This window comes from Oreochromis niloticus, linkage group LG8, assembly GCF_001858045.2.
Source record: "Oreochromis niloticus isolate F11D_XX linkage group LG8, O_niloticus_UMD_NMBU, whole genome shotgun sequence".
NCBI lineage: Eukaryota > Metazoa > Chordata > Actinopteri > Cichliformes > Cichlidae > Oreochromis > Oreochromis niloticus.
In genome coordinates, this window is record NC_031973.2 from 6,807,584 (window position 1) to 6,828,314 (window position 20,731).

At 40.4% G+C, this 20,731-nt stretch overlaps 1 protein-coding gene across 2 annotated transcripts; it reads right to left on the reverse strand.

The window, feature by feature from the left end:
* Positions 1–972: 972 nt before the first annotated feature.
* On the reverse strand, positions 973–18,607 carry plekhm1 (pleckstrin homology domain containing, family M (with RUN domain) member 1). Of its 2 annotated transcripts, XM_005453791.4 has the most exons (12): positions 18,396–18,607; positions 17,627–17,713; positions 12,691–12,932; positions 11,061–11,732; positions 10,194–10,647; positions 9,068–9,215; positions 6,538–7,506; positions 4,868–5,013; positions 3,890–4,083; positions 3,667–3,730; positions 3,429–3,586; positions 973–2,995 (listed from the first exon to the last, which is right to left on the reverse strand). In XM_005453791.4, exons 2-12 carry the CDS (start codon positions 17,675–17,677, stop codon positions 2,887–2,889), a joined length of 3,207 nt encoding a protein of 1,068 aa, XP_005453848.1. In that variant the 5' UTR covers positions 17,678–17,713; positions 18,396–18,607; the 3' UTR covers positions 973–2,886. The 2 variants fall into 2 exon arrangements, with proteins under 2 accessions (XP_005453848.1, XP_019217827.1); XM_019362282.1 differs by lacking the exon at positions 18,396–18,607 and having other exon boundaries at positions 17,627–18,388.
* Positions 18,608–20,731: the final 2,124 nt, after the last annotated feature.

Consider the following 20,731-nt stretch of genomic DNA (forward strand, 5'->3'; position numbering starts at 1 on the left):
CTTGCGTGACCAAATTTGAAGCGTTGGACAAATGGCCTCACATTTGACTGGAATACTTTCATATACAGGGTCATGGGACATCAGCCCAGGGCTGTTAAAAACCTGTTCTGCAGAGATATGTGGTCCTCCAGCACACCTGCATTTGCGAAAGGTCCCAAGCCTGTGAAACACATCTTGCTTGGTCCCTGCTGCAAAGGAGAGTCATCACATTGAATACCAAGACTACAAGACCTGTAGCGCTCACCACACGTGTCTTTAAGACGCTTGAGGGACTGGTCCTCTCGTATATCAGAGGTATTGTGTCAGATCAAACCTTTTACAGTTTGCTTCCTTAGACCACAGTATGTGCATTAGCAAGACATCATCTCTACTACCATCTTGAGCAGCGCATGGGCGCCACAAGGAACCATATCGTCTACATACCATAGCATACGGTAGGCACTCCACGGCCTGTTATTTGTGTGTCCACAGTGGAGACAAACATATGAAGAAGACCAGCTTTGTGGTCCAGTCTCAAAATTGAGGAAGTCCAGCAGGTGGTGGAAGAAGAAGAATCCTCTCGAAACTGAAGTCAATTATGATCAATCCTGCACACCCAATCCATGCCCTGGAGGTTTATCAACAGTAGCATCTTCAGCCAAAGACAGTGCACCACAGTGCAAGCTGCTATAAGACTGTGTAATGCACAATAATACTATTCGATCCAGGTTTGCATATTTGTATGTTATTGGCAGTTGTATTTAATTGTTTATATATTATTGACTTTATTAGGAATTAATATTGTTTAGCTGAGATGACGACTCTGTGACTGCGAGGTGCCGGGGTGTGTGTTCTGCAAAATAAGCGTCTGGTCTTCATCAGCCTTCCAGGGACTGATGATGAAAATTAGCCTGTATGCCTGTGTGTGCCATGGCTTTGTGAGTAAAATGAACATGATCTGGGGTGAAAGGCTTAAAATAAAAGACAACCGAATCAAATACACTGACATTTATTTCAATACAGTCATTCATACATAATGAGATGAAATAAATACAAAATCAAGAAATAACAGTACTGCAGTATATGCAATTTTCCCTTGCATTTGATATGTTCTGCATATAGCAAAATGGAGTTAAGTACACCTTCAACTTATTTTTGTTCTTTGCAGACCCCAAAGAAGTCTGATGATTCTCAGTTCAAAGTCAAAAATGAAAGAAAAGGGAAAAAAAAGATGAGAAACAGCTTTTAGTTTAGGGATAATTTAATGTGGCTGGAGATATTAGAGCTCAAATAACTCAGCTGAAATATCGATTTAACAGTCATTTCCGAGTGCAAATACGCAAATTACGTTTAAACTTTATAAACACTCATCTCAAATCTTAATTTTTAATGTTTTTGCCACACACTTATTAAATTATTTCATTAAATGCATGAATAAGCAGCATAAACAAATCTCTTCTGTGAGCCTTAAGAATTGCCTGTTTAATCACACATATATAGAGAAACATTCCACAAAGCTCTCGTATTTACACTAAATCTAAATATTTAATAGATCAATGTAATTTTTTTATTGTATGATTGTGGGTTAAAATAAAAAAAAAAAAAAGGCATTTTGGCCCCGTAATCGTGAGATATCATGGGAAAACTAAAGCTTAAATAAAAGAGAAGGCACAATCAAGATCTGTTAATCACAACATTTCTCATTATTCTACAAGTACAGTACTAAATATTAATGCTGGAAATCATGTCTGAATAATTTGTGCATCGAGGGCAAACAGAAAACGTACTGTGGATCACTTCTGTGTAAACATGATGGTTAAGAAGACGTTGATGTGACAAGCAAAGTAAAAAGCGTGAATGGTCACTTTTCCACTGCACGAACTTGTAGCAGGAACCAAGTTTACAGGAAGTCCCCATGATCAGCTCTTAATGTCTGTTTCTATGAAGGAACCCATGTGTGGAGATCCTGAATGCACCAAAACAATGCGAAGGGTAAGACAGTTATCCAACGCTACGATTTCTGCTCGTAACTTGGTTTTTCTCTAGAGGAATGAATAACACTGATCAGCGCATTACAGTGTTTACCAGACTTGTATGTTTGGTTCGGAAAAATTGAACCAGTCTTCGATACAGTCTCTGAGACTTTTCTATCTCGATTTCAGTCTCAATTTCAGAATTATTAAACCACTAGTTAACTATGAATCTGTGAAACCAAATAATGATGGTCGTCATTCATTTTATCCACTTATGTCTCAAATTTTACAATTTGAAAGACTCCTGATCTTCTTTGTTCGAATGGGTTTGGGGTTTTTTCAGAGATTTTCTTTTTCTGAAACTTAAAAAAAAAGAAAAAAAAAAGTAGTGTTTCATAGTAGTTAAGAACCTCAAAGTACAGGCTCTTATCCTGGAGTACATATTGATCCAGAAGCAGTCCTAGAAGAGGTTCTACGGGGGTGGGTGTGGGGATTCCTGAGTTTAGAATAGGTAATGGTGCAAGCTACTTCATAGTTCCTGCAGTGGAAAATGGCCAACGCTAAAAAAATGTTTGGATACAATAGATGGCAGCAACCTCCACCTCTGACCTGGCCTTTTTGATGTCGTGGCTGAATCAGAAATCAGAGAGGTATTTAAATCACTGGTCAGTAACATTTGGCTGCATCATGTGAGCAGCACGAGGCTCTGAATGCCTCTACATTAGTGCAAGAGAGTCTAGCTACTGTAGCACTGTGGCTTCAAATACCTTCATCTTCATGCTTGCTTTAAGTCAGTTAGGGCAGGCAAACTTATAATTGCACTTGAGGTTACATCATGTAAAAGCTAAATTTTGTTTTCTTTACTGTCCACCAGCTTACGTTTAGCAGTCTGGCCCCGTGGCTCGCAGCTCAGCACTGTCCCTGCTGACCGTGCTCAGTCCCGCAGATCCCTCTCCATGTATTTCCTCATCCGCTGACAGCGAGGACAGGACTGCCCATCAGCCTTGCAGCTTATGTGAAACAAAGCTTTGCAATCTTCACACCTGGGCAAGAAAAAAAACAAACCACTGTGGCGACCCCTAAAAGTAGCAGCTAAAAGAAGATCATTTTGGTTTGTGTGCTTGATTAAAAGTGTTTTCTACGTCTCTCCGGTAGATTGTGTCTTGCTATTCATATTAACAAGAGGGCTTCAGTTTATTTTTGTCCTGTATTTACACTTTATGTAGCCCATGTTAAAAAGCGACAGACAGTGGCGACTAAACAGAACACTGAAAACACAAACAAGGGGAAAGAAGTCACACAGAAGAACAGGATGTTTAAAAAGTTGGAGCTGGTGTTTAGCATTTAATTTAGAATGTTTGGACAACAAGGCTGGCCTCATTGTGGAGACTTTTTCCTTTTTAAAAATATTTTGTTTTAGGGTTCAAGCAAATAAAAAGAATGAGGAATGAAGAGAGTTGCCTTTGGAAAACATACCTTGTGGTTGTCTCAAACTGGAAGGGGAAGATTGTGTCACTAGAGTGGCATATCTGACAAATGTAGCCACGCTGGGTGCAAAGGTCACAGCTGAACACGTGATTAGAGGCGTGTTGCACCAGCGTGCGCAGAAAGTTTACATACTGGCCCTCTGCTACCTGGGAAAAAATAAATAAATACAGATGACCATATGTAGTCATCTGATCGTGTATGCAATGAAAATGAGCCAGAAGGTTACCTGTCGCAGGTCCTTGACACTGTACAGGTGGTTTGACTCCAACAGGTAAGTTCGCTGCCCCATTCTAGAGAGAGAAATGGAAGGGGAGAAAAAAACAAAACAAAAAAGGTGTTTAAGATGTTTTAGAGAATTCAAATTGATCGTTCCTATTGGAAAGAAATTCAACAGGAACAATGTAGCCTATAATATTTTATTATTATTGCCGAGGCATTCTGCCAAACACCTCGCTTGGAGTTTCTTGCAGGCTCCACTGCGGCAGGTACGCAGATATTCACCCAGAAGGCATAGCTTCTGCCTCTGCTCGTGGGCCTGACCCATGGACTCAGCGTGCGCAACCAACTCAGGGTTCAGCTGCTCCAGGTTGAGCAGAGGCTCTTGTTCTACCTGCTTCAGAAGCCACAAGGCTTTCTTAGACACCTGTGCAGACAAACAAGTGGAAGCAGTCTCATGAGGCTGATATGCTGCTTCAAGATGTTCAGCAATTAACCAAAAAAAAAAAAAGAAAAAAAAAAAGACAAACTAGAATATTTAGTTATGAGTGGATCAGAATTCATAAAACACACCCGTGCACAAAAACTGTAAAAGGACTGTACTGTCAGTCAGCCTGGAGGAAATGCAAATAGTCTGTACTGCCATTTAACTCTATTCCAGCAGATGGCGCTGTGCAAACAGTTTCTGTGACAAACAGCAACAACCAGACTTTTTGGTCTTGCAAAGAGGTGACCGCCTCAAATATAAACACTGTGTTTGTACATTTAGTACATATTAGCCTAATCCATTCTTCAATTCCTTATTCAGGTTTGCACTGTAATAAATCAATGTTTGAATCAAACCTCAAAACTTGCAAGTAATAAAAAAAAAAGGTTACTCATTCATATTCATGACAGCAATCACATTTATGCTCATAATTAGTGTATGTGAATATAAATATTTCCTTAATTAAATTTCTGATATTAAAAACTGAAATGGCATTTACTTTTTGACTTGATTGTTTCAGCAAAGCCATCTTTTTATTTAACCTCAGAGGTCACAAAACAGTTAAGTTGCAAAAAAACACAACAGTTTCTTCAAATGACACTAAGCTTCCATCTAAATTAGCAGGTAGGAAGTCATATGTGTTTGTTTTTTCAAATTGCTGTAACAAATTCGTGACAAATTTTTTATAGAAGTTTGTTTGCAGATAGTTATGCGTTGCACCTACCTCTCTTTGGGTGACATCCCAGTTGTGTACCATGCGTGAGGGGATGATGGAAGTGTTACCTTTGTGGCATGACTCACAGTAGTACTTGCCAGAGAACTCACATAACCTGGCTCTGCCCAGTGACAGTCCAATCTTCTGAGGACAGCCTGCAAGACACCACAAAGCACAACTCAGTCTGAGTCACATCCACTCTCACAATGAGTCTGATTCCTCTTCCCATAGACTCAGCCAGTGACACATTATTATTTACAAGGCTATGCCTGATCTGCTCCCCGTGTCGGAAGTTGCTGTCTTTCATCCCAAGATTCATCCCTCTCATCTGTCCTGAAAGCTCCTACTGTTTTTGTGAAAAAAAACATTCAAATCTGCAGCTCCCTCCACTTGAACATGGTCTCACTCCATTTAAGGTGATTTTACTTCAGTTTGCAAATGATTTTTCTGACATTTACTCTTCCTTTTTGTGGCCAGAGACAGATCACAAAATGTGTTGCGTTTCTGCATAATAAAAACAGAGGCAAAGAAACAGAAAACAAAAAAACCCCCAAAACAGATGGATGAGACTGTGGCTGGACAAAGTGGCCTACACAGGCTGTAAACTCCATATGAGAGGCTAAAGGTGAGAAAATGTAATCACTGCTTACTATTATAAAACAAACAGGCGCTAATCATTAACTCATGGCACATTCCACGTTTGCAAATAGCTCTTTGTTCTTCAATACTGCCGCTAAGACGGCGTCGCGTTGGCTGAAGTGATGTTTGCATTGCCGTTTGTTTGTGGATCTGTCAACAGGATTACGCAAAGAAACACCTGACCGAGTTTCAAGATACTTGGTGGAGAAGTGGGACAAAAGCAAAGGAATAATACTTTAAATTTCTTTGGGGAAAATAGGTGGATCTTAAAGATGGGTTTTATTGGTTTTTGGGTAAAAGGATCGTAAAAAATACAACTGAACGACAAGATCCGGTCTTAGACTCCTAGGCAACATATGCTGATTTTTATCATCACATTCAAAACCAAACTAAACACAACAGGAAATGAACAGACTGAACAGACAAGTGCAAATCTTCCATAATCTCCAGTTTTCTTAATGTAAATTTTTTTTTTTTCTCAGTACATAAAATGACATTATCTACTGGTTTATGGATCCTGGATTTTAAAGTTTCAGCATTATTGTTTTGGCTATCAATATATTAGTTTTGCAAAGCCAGAAGTGAACAATATTTGAAGAATAGGTTGAAGTGCAAAGTTATTAGCTAACACAAACAAGCTCAAGCCATAGACTCACACACACAGACTCATCTGCAATGATCAGTACCACACAGCAAGTCAGGTCCATTAAAATGTTCCAAAAGACACGTTATAAATAATAGGCCATACCCTTAACTTTAAGATTTAGTCAAATGCAAACAAATGCATTATTAAAGCATTCATTTACTGTAAAGTTTATTTATGAAGGACGAAACTATCCAAGAGTCCAAAAATGTGTTAGTTCGAGGATGTAAACATGCTTTTTAATGCTGTTAAGTTGAGAATTTTTAAACAAGGTTGATTTTATCTGTCTTTTGATACTGCAGACAGGATGGATTACCACAGCAAGCAAAATCTGCTTGATTTTACATCAAACAGGCTTAAAAAGATTTAAAGATATTTTTTAAAATTCTAACATTACCTGCACATTTGAAGCTCTGAGTGTCCAGGCCCTTCTCTGAGGGAACTTTGAAAAGGTGAACAAGAAGTGCTCCATCTTCCTTTAGCCTATGCTGCACCAGTCTGTACAGATTTCCAGTCGCTTCCAACGGTACCTCAGAGCCTTCACACTCCCCGTTCTCCAGGTATGAGTCCAGAGCGTCTCGGATAAACTTCCTCCAAAAGCGAGCCTCCTTCTCATTCTCCGCTCTAAATCTAAGTGTCTCTCGGATGGTCAGGAGCTTGAAAAAGGCCGGTCCCCCCTGAGAAACATCGGGAACCACATCCCGGATTTCCTCAACAGGGTAGTTTAGCCGCTGTAGCTTCCTTCCTTCTTTTACGAGAAATCCTTTCAAGGTCTCCAAGGAGAGAGAGAAAACCATACGTTCCCACGTCCGGGCCTCAGGATCTGTGGAGAAGTACAAAACAGCTTCTTTGATGGAATCTGTTTCTAAATCTGCAGTCGATGTCCAGTCAAAATCCTGCTGAGGAGGAGATGGAGAATCCTGCCCTCCACAAGCATCAGAACCAGATGGGCCTTGCTCGGGGCTGGAGGGGGCCAAGGGTGGAGAAGACACTGCACGTTCTTCCACACCATTCTCACATCCGGTGTGCAGCACCTCCCACTGCTCGTCATGCGGTACTGGTCGGCTTTTGTTGACAGCCTCAATAATCCGGTCCACCCAGTCCTCAGCTTCATCACGATTTGCCGCCCGGAGGTTAAGCCGTTTTCCGGGAAAGATCAATTCAAAGCGTCCCTCAGATGAGGTGATGCGAACGTCTTCACATCGCACCAGGGAGCAGTTTTCGCAGCATATCCGTTCCTCTGCATTCACATACAGGCGGAACTCAAAGGGTGACAGCTCGCAGTAGTAGTCGCGCCATAATCCTACGGCGCTGCGTCGTTCTAGGTGACCGAGCTTCAGCAATCCTCGAAAGGGGTTGAACAGCCCTGGGAAAAAACACATACATAGATGACATTGTCGTGTTTTCACACTGAGAATGCCTCTTTTATATCCATGTTTACTGGCTCAGCTATACATACAGAAAATTAAGCCACAATTGAAACTTTTGCATTATTTTTTAGCAAAGTTGCAGGGTTGTCAGAAATAAAAAAAAATAAAAACTGGAGTGGTTTTCGATGTAGCTGTCAACTGTGTGTTAAAACTTAAACACTAAAGGAAAAATCCTCAGTAGGACAGGGATTTGTGTCCATGAGTGAAAGTATATTATTGTTTGTTAATGTGTTATTACATTAACGTCTGGTAATTCTATGACATGTAGGCCATAGAATGTAACATAAGTAATCTAACAAATTACTTTCCCCAGAAAGTAATTCTTCCCTGGCAAGTCCTCTCAACTTGCTACAACACAGTGATGCAATGTAGAGAAAAAAAAATAGAGAAGGAAACGGGGTTACAAGAAAAAGAACAGGCCGATACGTGAGCTGACATTGGATTTCCGACCAGCTATTACATGACTACAGAGTTCCTATTAGCAGCACGAAAACAAAATGAAAAGAAGGCTTGGAATTCAAGTTGACATCCCCAGTGGGATAATTTCACCAGCCAACATTCCCCATTATTTGCTTCAATAGATAAGTTAACACTGGCTCACAACACAGTTAAATAATCTAATCTGTTGATGTGAATGACTGAGATTAGCTACTCGTGAACAGTCCCATTATTGACAAAATGATTTAAAAAATAAATAATAAGCATAGTCCATATGCTTTGTCACAAAATGTCCCATGACATGCTTCACTATCTGCGCTGTTACCGTTACTGTGTTACACTCTCTTTCACATTATTTCTATTTTTAAAACAGGCCATGGGACTCATCCAGGTGACGTCCTGCAAATGTAGTAAAATCACATTCCACAGTGATGTGGCCACGCGCCGAGCATTATGTAACAGCAGGCGTTTTCTCTTTTGAGACCTGAAGGAAATTACCTGCTGGGAAAATCTGGGGGCGTGGCTTTAATCTCATTCCACGCTTTCTAGTGCTCCCAGACTTTAGTGCAGTATGTTACTTCATTCGTAATCCCTCAGTGGCTACCTGTATTGACCAGGTGTGCGCACACTGCAGGTACCACTAGAAGTGCTGTGGAGCAACGATTTTACATGTGGGCTTCTGTTTAGTTTGTTCTTTAACAACTCTGTTTCTTTCACTTGAATGCAATGATCTATTTGTGATAGAAACACAGTCTGTTCAGAGAAACTCAGTTGACAGGAGACTCAGACTTCTTTCCTCGGGCAGTGAGATTGCTGAGATTCCCCATAATTACTTATTCCTTCATTTATATATTTTTCTTATATCGCATAAAAGTCTTACATCTTTCATTTTCAAACACAAGCTTGTAGTGCACAATTACAAAAAAAAAAAAAGAATCTTTATTATGTTGTCACATTGAGCAGTGACTGCTGTGAATTATGCCCAGCAACCAAAACTCTTTTCATACAACCGTTTATTATAAGTTTTACACTCAAAGCCTGGGAGACAAGGGGTGGTACCTATTTGTCTGCGATGGACGACACTTGGACGTGACGGCGAGATGCTGGGCTCAGCTGCGGGAGGAGAGACCGGTGCGTCATCGCTGTCCGGCAAATTCTCCAGATGGGGCTTATAAATGTCATCATCTGAGATCCAAGAATAAGAATGCTGCAAAAAGCAGGAGAGGATGTTTTATTTAGCATTGGGAACCAAAGGGTTTCATTTGCATGTTAATGGTAACTAACAGAAAAAAAAACAGAGCTGAGACTTTCAGCGAGCAGAGTGCAGGTTGCAAAAAATGGTTCCCCTTTTATCATGTGTCACTGGTGTTAGTGGTGAAGCTATAAACAGTGGTCTATAAGCAGTCACGTAAATGTAAGTACAAATGTGTCTGTCTTGACTAATGTTAAGAGATTTTCCTATATTTATGTAAAACACTAAGAAATATCTTTAGCTTTTCCTATTTAGAGATCACAATTAACACGAGAGTTAATTTTCACTCTAGGCATTTGTTGGTATAGTATGGCTACTTTCTGTACTCCATTTCAGTAACATCTTGCCACAGGATTGGTTTCATATCACTACCAATTTGCCTTCCGGCAGCATTCTCACAGTCCATTAACACTGAACACTGGAACAGCAGGTTGGCGTGTTTTTGATGCTGCGTGCTTAAGCTACTTCCCACAGATCAGGTGTTTTTCAGGTAAAGTGTCACTGTGGATGTGAGTACTATAGTAAGACTCAGTACTCAGTCAATAAAAGTTAGCCCTAATTAGACAAGGAGTTAGAAGATGGATGGACGATGGATGGATGGACAGACTAAGTTAGTAAAACTAATGTGACTACTCACCATTTTTGTGAGGGGTTTTAAAATGGGAAAAAAATAAACACAAAATAATTTTTTTCCATTATTTATTACAGAGATTGTGTTTTTTTCTCTCCATGCATCATTCAAGATTAAGAGTTGAACATCCTACTTGACATTTCATGCAACAAATATCAAATAGTTTTTTGCGTTCTATGTAATCAGCAACCACAGCATTTATGAACTGATATGAGTGCATTTGACAAATTTGCATTAAGGCCAGATAAAGTTTGTGGTTTTACTCAAATAACGGTTACTCTCCATAGAGATGTTATACTTACTGATAGTGAATCTGAAGATGACTTTCTGCTCAAGATGCTTGTAGAGCGACGTGGGCACTGATGAACTACAGAGTCCGCGTTGGTTTTTTCCGAGCTCTCCGTTAGCTTCTCCTCCTGGACAGGCTCAACGGTCACACTTACTTCCTCCACAGGTTCTGCAGGTTCACTGACTGCTGAGACAAGACCTATGTCCGAGTGCAACTCTGAAGAGGCACTTTTGCAGACTTCAGGGGGACACTTATCATCATCAGATGATGGCAGCTCAGTGGTTGTTTCTGGTTGCTCTAAATCAAGCTGTCCAAAGTTTGGAGGCTGGTACTCAGAAGCCTGGGGCTCACTGTCACTGATAATACCCTTCTCAGAGAACTGAGAAGGACCCATGCTGGAGACAAATGAGTCTTCCTGTGTCGAGTCCTGACTGCAGTGTCCGCTCTCCCGGAAATCAGTCAGCGAGCTGCAGAGATACAGACAACTCAAAACATGTATTTTACTTCAAGTTAAATAAAAGAAAAGCTTTTGTTGACGAAAGACCAAAAAAAAAACAAAAACAAAAAAAACAAAACAAAAAAAACCTCTCAGCATCGAAGCTGCTAATTTTATATACTGGTTATTGGCTGCTTTTCAGTTCCGTGCCAGAGCCCATATTGGGGTGGATGTGCACATATCTTTCAGTTTTATTGGAGGCTATTTCCTGCCAATGATTAACACACATCTGGTGCTCTGGTGATTATTAGAACAACAGGATGGTGTATGAGGGACTGACTAAAAATATACTACAAGATGGGGCTCATTCAGATGTTAAGAACAAAGTTATTTAACTCCTATTTGTTCCAGAATGATTAAAAACTGTTTAAAATGTATACATACTCTTTCTGTGGCCTCTTGGTGCAGATGTTGGGATTAATGGCTGCTTCCAAGTCACATGAAGACCAATGCTCTCCTGTCGGGCTGCGGGGGTCCTGTCCCTGCAGAAGGCTGTCAGAGCTCAAGCTGGAGGACAGCTGAGAGGAGCCTGTGGTATCCAGGCTTAAATTAGAAGAACGAAGAGCAGTCTGACTCCCTTGTAAAAGATCTGATCCCCTCCCCACTAAAACTGGGCAGCCTCTCTGTACATCCAGTGCGTCCGAAGAACCCGATGACTGAGACACTGTATCCCAAATTTCCTTGCATATGGGCTTGGAGGTGGGAGGGTCTCCACCATTGAGGGGCAGGTCCAGTAAGTCTGCCTGGGACAAAGGGCAGAGTCCGGCAAGAGCCAGAGGCGTGGTGGTCCACTCATTGAGGACAGATGACTTGTAAGACAGGCTGAATGTGAGGGAGGCCAGACCCTGGAGGTAGCTGAGCAGAACCTCTCGCTCCTCCGGGTTCAGAAGCAAGGCACTGGGCTGATAATGGGCCTTCAGCTTGGAGTCTTCGCGGAACAACGATACGAGGTAGCACTCCAGGAGGCCGTGGTTGAGGGCCAGCCGCAGCCACGCTCGGCAGCGACCCACATCAGTGCCCACAAAGCTGATCTTCTCCAGCTCTGTGACCACATCACTAGTTAAAGAAAGAGTGTGATAAACATATTGCATTTTCACAGAATTATACCTTAAATCAGGCATACTTAAACTTAAGAACGGCATCTCTCAATATGAACTCTGAAAATCTTCAGGGACACTTCTAACCCTTTACTAAAAACTCTGATTTAAACACAAGACTCGGATTAATGACCTCCTGAGGTTTCTGTTCTTCATTTCATTTGATCAATCATCTCTGTTATTCTGTGTAATTCTCTATTAACAGCCTTCTTTTTTGCCAGCTGATAATGATCAGCCAATTTTTAAAATCTTTTGTCTTGTACTTGTTTTGTAAATGGAAATATTAAAACTTGAAAACATTACTCAGGGAACTCAGAAGATTTTAACTTCAAGCTTAACAATTGTAAATTTTTCACAGACCACACAGACAACCTGCATACCTTCAATACCCAAAAGGAAGCTGAGGGCCACACTTTGGGAATCACTGATTTGAATTTCTCAATAACATTGTTATTGAGAAGATTGAACATTGTATGTTCACTTTTCTTCCTTGCAGCCACCACATGCTGCTTTAAAGAGACACACATACACATGAACACACACCAAAACCCCCTCATCCATGAGACACAATACTGTCAGAATTCTTTTTGCCTCCTGGAAGATAGTTTTCCAAGAAGGATATTAATCTATACCTTATTTTATTGGCAACCTGTGCAGGGTGGACCCTGGCTCTCACCCTGTGATAGCAAGGACAGGCCCAGAAAAGTAGTTGTCATCAGATTACTCGATCAATCAGTGGAATAATTGTTAGAATACTTGATTATTCAAGTTGCCTCAAGGCGCTTTGCATAAGGTAAAGACACTACAATAAAATGAACCTGAAATCTAAGATAAAATCTCCAAATGTATTTTTTCCAAAGGGAAAAAGTCCCAAACCCCCAAAGTTTAGGAATAATTGTGCCTTGGTTCTGACTTACCGGTGGGTGACACTCTTGAGGAGGCTCCAGAAAAAAGGCTGAGGGAGGGGTCCACGGTCCCCTTTCCTACTGCTGCTTCGAGACTCTGAGCGGATGTACTTGCTCTTGATACCGTGGATGAAGATGGCCTCCAGGGCACAGCAGAGGAGGTTAGCATCGGAATCATCACTGGTGACTACCGAGTCTGACGCAACATATCGTTTCTGCAGGGCCTTGAGCGACTGCGCCAACTTCTCTTTGATCTAAGAAACAATACATGGAAGAGGAAAAAGATTTTAATAAAACACCTTCCTCATCTGGTTCTGATGGGAAGCAGGCTGTCAAACAAGAAAAAAATTCCTGTTCAACCACATACATAGAAAACATCTTCAAGCATTAACTGGCACTTTTTTCCTGCATTTCATTCCACAGTGTGATGACAAACAAGCAGTTTGAGATCAGCTGTGATGTTATGACACTCAACCTGTATATAACCTCCTGTCACATGTCACCCACTGTCAGCTGATGGGGAAAAAAAATAACAAACACATTACAAACAGACCTACATTATGTAAAAGGTTAGAGGACAAAGGCAGCTTCTTCCACAACACACAAGAACCTTAGTGCTCTTGAGCACTGAAGAACTCTTCCTTTGCTGTGCTTGACCTGTAGAAGAAAAACATCTACAGGTCCCGTTCCAAGCACCTGCACATATACAGTGCATTTATGCAGCGGGGTTATTTTCTGCAAAACTAGAATTACAGGGTTTTTCCAAGATCCAAAATGGGCCAAACAAGCACAGTTTGTCCAACTATACTAACTATACTCAAAGATATGACTTTGTTTCACCTTACCTAATGATCTGAGGTCTCAAAGCCTTGTTAACTAAACATAAATTTTTTCTTTCTTTCTTTGAAACATTTGAAAAAAACATTTGAAAAAAAAAAAAAAAAAAAAAAAAGCCATAACCCTGGGGTTTTCCTGGATGAAAGCAGGCGTCTGGAGGATGACTACACACGGCTGATCCATGGTTACGGAAAATAATATTTGTTATCTAAGCTAACAGAAGTTTCTCCCTGTTATTTTTAGCAATTTTATAAACCAATTTAAAAAAAGTACATATAGACAATAAACTGAACTGGGTTAAGAACACCACTGCACTCTACAGTAAGGGCCAGAGTCGTCTCTACTTTCTGAGGTGGCTGAGGTCTTTCAACATCTGTCGGACAATGCTCAGGATTTTCTGTGAGTCTGTTGTGGCCAGTGCTATCCTCTATGCTGTTGCATGCTGGGGCAGCAAGTTGAGGGTCACAGATCCCAACAGACTCAATAAACTGATCCGCAAGGCCAGTAATGTTGTGCTGATGGAGCTGGACTCCCTTAGAGTGGTGTCTAAGAGGCAGCTGGTGTCCAAGATAAGGACAATGCTGAATAATACCACTCCATTACATGCTGGCTATTCACCGGAGCACGTTCAATGAGAGACTGAAATTACCAAAAAGCACTTCTGCACCACACAGGAAATCATTCCTGCCTGTGGCCATCTCCCTGTACAACTCCTCCATCTACTACACTGTAAATGCTGCAATAGTTACACCCTTTTGCACACTCTCTACACCAGGGTTCAGCAACCCTGAGCACACATGCCACAGCTGGCACGCGAAGTGTTAACTGATGGCACGACCATAGCTGGACTGGCCATCAGGCATACTCATTTTTATGGGCCTATGATTTTTTATTTTTTTTTGTAACGGTATTAAAGGTGGTGTATTGGCCAGATGCTGTATCGATGTGTAAAACCAACTCAGTTGTTTGATGGTGACTATGGTGGAGCTTCCACAGAGGCAACAGGTGGATGAGGGAAAGGGGAGGCAGGAGGAGGAGGAGAGACCCGAGGCGGCCGCCGGTCGGAGCGTCAGGTGAACTGAACTTCAGCTAAGAAGTTATGACCTGCAGTCTATCTGGGTCAGATATAAACCAAGTTTAGGTGGAGTTTATTTTCGTTGTGCTGACTTTTTACAGTCAGTTACAATAACTCGTATTGCGTACTCGCTAGCATGACAGAGTTTCTATACAGCTGGGTGGGTGCTATGATGTTACTGATAGTGAACTTTATTTTATTCATAAGGTTAGTTAGTAGAGTTGCCAACCGTCCTGTAAAAACGGAATCGTCACAAAAGACACAAAGCTGGAGTTTTTCTGCATCTTTACGCTGCACAGCTGTTTCTTCTTCTCTCATTCTCTCCCCCTCCCTCTCCTTTTGCTACTTCAATCATGAAACTGATCAATGATCAGCTGATTGGCTTTTCTCTCTTGTTTGTTTATCGCCCACTTTGCGCCAGAAAGAGGAAACCAGCGGATGTCGCGCTAAACAACAGCAGCACATTTAAGCTTGATCAGCTGTTGTTAGAATTTATTTAATAATAATAATTTCTAGTATCAGCTGATGTTTGCTGGAGCCACAGCTGTAAAAACTGCTGGTCATGATATCGGTTTGGATATGTGGTGAGAGGGAAACATGAAGATGAAACCAGGAGATGTCCTTACTGAATCATCAGAGCTGAACAGGTGATGGAGAAACAGGTTTACCTTTTAGGTGACATGGATGAGTTGAAGGGAAGTTATGAACTGTTTCTGAGAGACAAATAACACCAGGATCCTTTTCTATGTAGCTGACAGCTGGTAACTGTGCAGGGGCGGGTCTAGCAAAGTTTTGCCAGGGGGCCAGGTAGGGCATTAACAGGGAAAGGGGGGCAGCTGGAATCCATAGCTGTGCGTGTTCATGGAGCTTGCATTTTCACCTGCTGGACATCACTACCTGACAAGTTTAACTGTATTCAGAACATTGCAGAGGCATTATTGACAGTATTTGGCTCTACATATCTGTGTGAGCAGATTTTCTCTCACACAAAGAGTGTCTTCAGGTAGCCGTCTGAATGCTGGACACTCGGAGACCTGTGTCTCTGAGTGGGAGACCAGAGATCACATTAACATGTGTATCCCTGTATTAACAAACATGCCATATTGGCTCAGTTTCTTTTTCTTATCATTGTTGTGAGGAGACCATAAATAGCATTTGCATTTTCTGTTGTACAGTTCATTTGCTGTTATGGAGTTCTTGTTATGAATAAAAAGTGTCTTTTTTTTGTTTCAAAATAGCTGATAACTATTCGCTGATAGCTGCAAACATCTGCGAACAAATGTAATTGTAAAGTTGTTCTATATAGTGTGTAACTGTTAATATAGAGCGTTATTAAATTTATTGCTAATGCAATCATATGGCACACTGACTTCTGAGGAAATTTTAGATGGCACTCATCAGAAAGGTTGCCTACCTCTGCTCTACACTAAATAGCAAATGACAAAGTTCACAGGTTAAAGTTAAATGTCAATCATATATATTCAACCATTGTAATATTCTCACCTCTGCAATACTCTTGATATTTATAATTGAGCGATTTGTATATATATTAGTGCTATTTCTTAAATTTGTAACCTTTGTAACATATTGCATTATTTATGTAGTTTAGTCTGTTACTGTCTTGGAGCAACTTTAACCCACATAATTTCCTTAGGGATTATGAAAGTACTCTGATTCTGAAGTCTACGATTCAGGCTAGAGTTAGACAGGGCTCTCAAAGAGTAGCCCACAGACCAGTGGCAGCCCTTGGCAGTTAATAACACAGTTTAGGTTATACAATCATATACAGTGCACAACAAATCTTTGCAATATGAATGATGTTGAGGAGTTTAATTGTGGTTAGTGGTTAAAAAAAGCCAAACAGACACAGTTGGAGCAATAACAACATGTTTAACATAACACAGCTTTGATGGTGAGAGGTGACGGTCTCACACGTTGTCATTATTTAGTTTCAAGAAACACGGGGTGATTCATTTAAATCTCAGAGTTATAATCTATAGTCACACTGAAAATAAACTAATGCTGCATGTATTAAGTATAAGAAAGCCAATGTGTGAGTAAAAATATTAAGTAAACAGCAAATATTAGCCAGATCTATTCCTTGTTAAGTAATTCAGCTTTGTACTGCAGTGGTTTTATATTACAGTTCACCACAGACACAAAAGCACAAAAAGTGCTAACAGCAAGTTCCTGATTCCTGACACGATCACCCGGGCCTGATGCATCAGTTAGGTCTATTAAAAAAACTTGAAATAATTCTGAAATATGTGAAAATATTTCACATTAATTGTTCAATACTTGGCTCTTGGGTTAATTTATCTAAGTAAGTAAGACCCTCTGAGACAAAACATGTCCACCACTGATCTAAAGGAATAGAACTTGTTAAAAGTTTCTTAGGTTAACCATCATTCAGCCCTTCAATGCAGGTCCCCTGAAGCATGCACAACAAGAGCAGAGGGGTCCATCTGGGCCTCTTTTTTCCTTCCTGTCTGTACCTGAAGACCTCCTGTACTCCTGGGTGAGACTACACCTATGCAAGACCAGCTTCACTATTAAACATAATTAAAATCCTCTGTTGATAAGCTTAGCACCGGGATTATGATGCATTTCCTCTGCTGCATCCCCTATTAGTGGCCTTTCAAAACAGGCTGTGCTGTTTTTGTTTTTTCTTTTGGAGGACCCCATGTCCCCCACGACCTAAACATCAGTGGGTTTTTTCCCCCCCATTTGTTTAAGGCTTTCTGGGGAAAACTGAAATGCAAGACAAGATTTATGAATAATTTTCCATAACTCGCCAGTCCAATCTCCAGCTTTGTACTTTCCTGCTGCATACTGTATTTTAGTCTGCAACAAAACTGTAAATAAAGTCACTGATCAACACAGAGAGCAGTTCTGTCTGTGGTGTAATGCCCAGCGTACTTTGCATTACAACACAAACTACTTAAATATCACAAGCCAACTCTCACGCTATCTCACCAGCAGAGAAAGAAGCCAGACAGAAGTGAAATCCGCAACGTGAAAAGAGCTGACTCTTACCTTTTTAACATCTTTAGCCTCGTGTGGAGCTTCAGTCTGCGTGGCGAGCATGGCACCTCCTGGAATGAGTTACTCCAACATGGCACACTGAAACACACAAAAAAGACCTGCCCTTTTGGCACTTGCAGGCTTGACTAACAACGACCTAACGAGTCATGCGAGTTTGTATCCTGAATATGACCACGCCGACGAGCCAGACATGTGACGAGAAGGAAACGATTTTCCCTCTTCACATCGAGTTTTCAGAATTTCCTATCACGAGTCTGTGCTCTGTGACATTATCTGCCATTTCATGCTTTCTGTGAGTAGCCCATGGGTCATGTGAAGCACAGATTAAAGAGGACGTCTGCAGGGAAGTAGCTTCTTACTTCCCCAATAAAAACTAGGAGGCACTCTGATAACTAATCAGCATGTAATCCAACCACCCTGACATCATCACATCCAAATAAGATTGCGTTAAATACATCAAGTGCTGGGCTATCAGCAAACAAAGTACTGTTTACCAAACAGTGGCTAGTTAATAGTTTCGTTTTAAACACCCAAAGCGACATTTAGAAGCATTTGTTTTCTCTGCAGACGCTTTGCAGTGACGAGCACTGGGCGTGTGTGCATTAATGACAGAAATGCACGACCGAAACACTGTAAATTAAACAAATAAAATAAAAAATCAATTTAAAAAAGCTGTGTAAATAACGAAATGTCTATCAGCTATGTTATAATATTAAAATCAGACGCTGTCGGCGGCTTTTACTAGCTAAGTTTTGCTTACCGAAACAAACAGCCTGGCTAACAGGTCGAAAAACAAGCGCGTGTCCTCCTTAAATTAACGTAAACACGTGAGCTGCACGTTAGAGGAACACAAATCCGTGCAGTCGCTCTCCATCGCTTCCAAAACACCTAAAAATAGAGCAGAAGTTAGCTCGACTTTAGACGCTCGACTGTCACCATCCAACTGAAGAAGAAATGCATCATGGGAACTCAGACTAGTGATGCGTTCATGCTCCATCACAAATGCTGTGAAACTGGGCTTATTCTCATGGATTCTCTTCTTGTCGAGCTTTTTCTTCTTCGTGAGCTTCTTTATGATTTTCTTGATCTTCTTCTCATTCTCCTCTTCATCCTCTTCAAGGACACAGTGGATCATCTATTTCACCCTATCTTAAGCATCCTCTTCTGTCACACCAACCCTCTGCATGTCCTTCTTCACTACATCCAAGAACGACCTCCGTGGTCTTCCTCTTTTCCTCCTGCCTGGCAGCTCCATCTTCAACATCTTCTGCCCAGCATATGCAGTATCTCTTGTCTGCACATGTCCAAACCATCTCAACCTTATCTCTCTAACTTTATCTCTAATGTGCTTGACCTGAGCTTTGTCTCTGACATGTGCATTTCCAGTCTGATTATTTGCACAGAAAACCTTAACATCTCCAGCTCAGTCTTCTCTCTTTTTGTCGAAGTCACCACCTCCAAACCATAAATCATAGCAGGTCTCTTTCCTGTCTTTTAAACCTTCCCTTATGGCTCGTACCTCTAGGTCCTCTTCCACCTGCTCCCTACTCTCACTACAGATTGCAATGTCATCTGCGAGCATCGCAGCCAATGGAAACTCTTGCCTGAACTTATTCCTCAGTCTATATGACAAAAAATAAATAAATAATAATTTATTGACATTATTTGTGTCACTGCATGCCTACCCTGCCCTGACATTAAAATTATTCTTCATGAATTGTAAAAATGACCCGTTTCTCCTCCTATGTTATTTAAACTGACTTAGAAGTGACAAATTATAGCTATTAGCTTTATGACTTTTACATTTAAAAAAAAAAACCCAAAAAACATAAATGGCTATTTTGCCCTTCTGGATGATAAAATGGTTTATCACCCAGAAGATAAACCATTCTATCATGGTATTTGAACAGAGTTAAACCCAAGTAGCTTAATAACATGAAAATAACAAAAATAAAAGAAAGAAAAAAGCTCAATTAAATAGAAAATATAAATAGAATAAAATTGTTTTATCTGTTGTACATGCTTTTAGCTTATTTTTTATAAGGATTTTAATGTGGCAGGAGTTAAATAGAGCATGTTTGCATTTCACCATCTAAACATGAGCTCCAACTCAAGTTGATTTCCATTCCTCTGGCGAGATTTCATTTTCACTGTCGACATATTTTTTTATTGTGTCTCATGGTTTCCGGGTTATTTTTTATTTAAGACAACACATTAAAAAAAAAACAAAATCAACATGCAGTAGGTTAACTACTAACCTTAACTAAAGGTAAACAGAAGCGGTAAAACAAACAAAAAAACAAAAAAACAAAACAAACCCAAAGTGGAAGCTGTAGTTTACGAGTAACACTTAAAGACGACATAGTGGTTTTATTGTTGTCGACGCCAGAGGACTTTCTGTTCTCCGTTCTCAGCTCCTGCCCTGCTAAAGACTTTTCATATCACACTCTGCAACTTATAAACTACTCCATCACATAGCCTCACCACCGAAACAATATATTGCCAGTATATTTGGCTTTTTATTGGTTTCAGAAACTCAAAAAAAACATAAACTTCAATCACTCTATACTCCTTTCTTATCCTCTGTAATCAGTCGTATTTGAAAATAAAAGCAAACGTGCGTAAGGAAGTTTCGTGCACATCTACTTTCATTTTCCTTCGTGTCTACAGACACAGCACTGATGTGTGTGTGTCCAAACCGTCAATGCATTTGTGTCTACCAATTTAAAGATTTTAACTGACTGTTTGATCTTTTTTTTCCTTTTCTTTTTTTTTAAATTAGCTACCTTAATGTCTTGCAAACTGCCGAGAAGGTAAAGACTCCCTGAAAAACATTGCTGTAAATCTCCTATCTTCAATTTTCCCAGATTAAAATCAAGAAGTAAAAACAGATTTCGGATAAATAAACTTTTACTTGACAGTAATTAAATTACATTTAAACTAACTGAACTAATTAAACTAATTAAACGACTATTGTTCTACGTTTACTTTAAAATCGCCTAAAGGTTTCATATTAATCTCAAGCATTAAGAGATGGACATAGTTAGAGGAGGAGATTTTTGTTTTTATGCTTTATGTGGTAACTTGACGTCATCT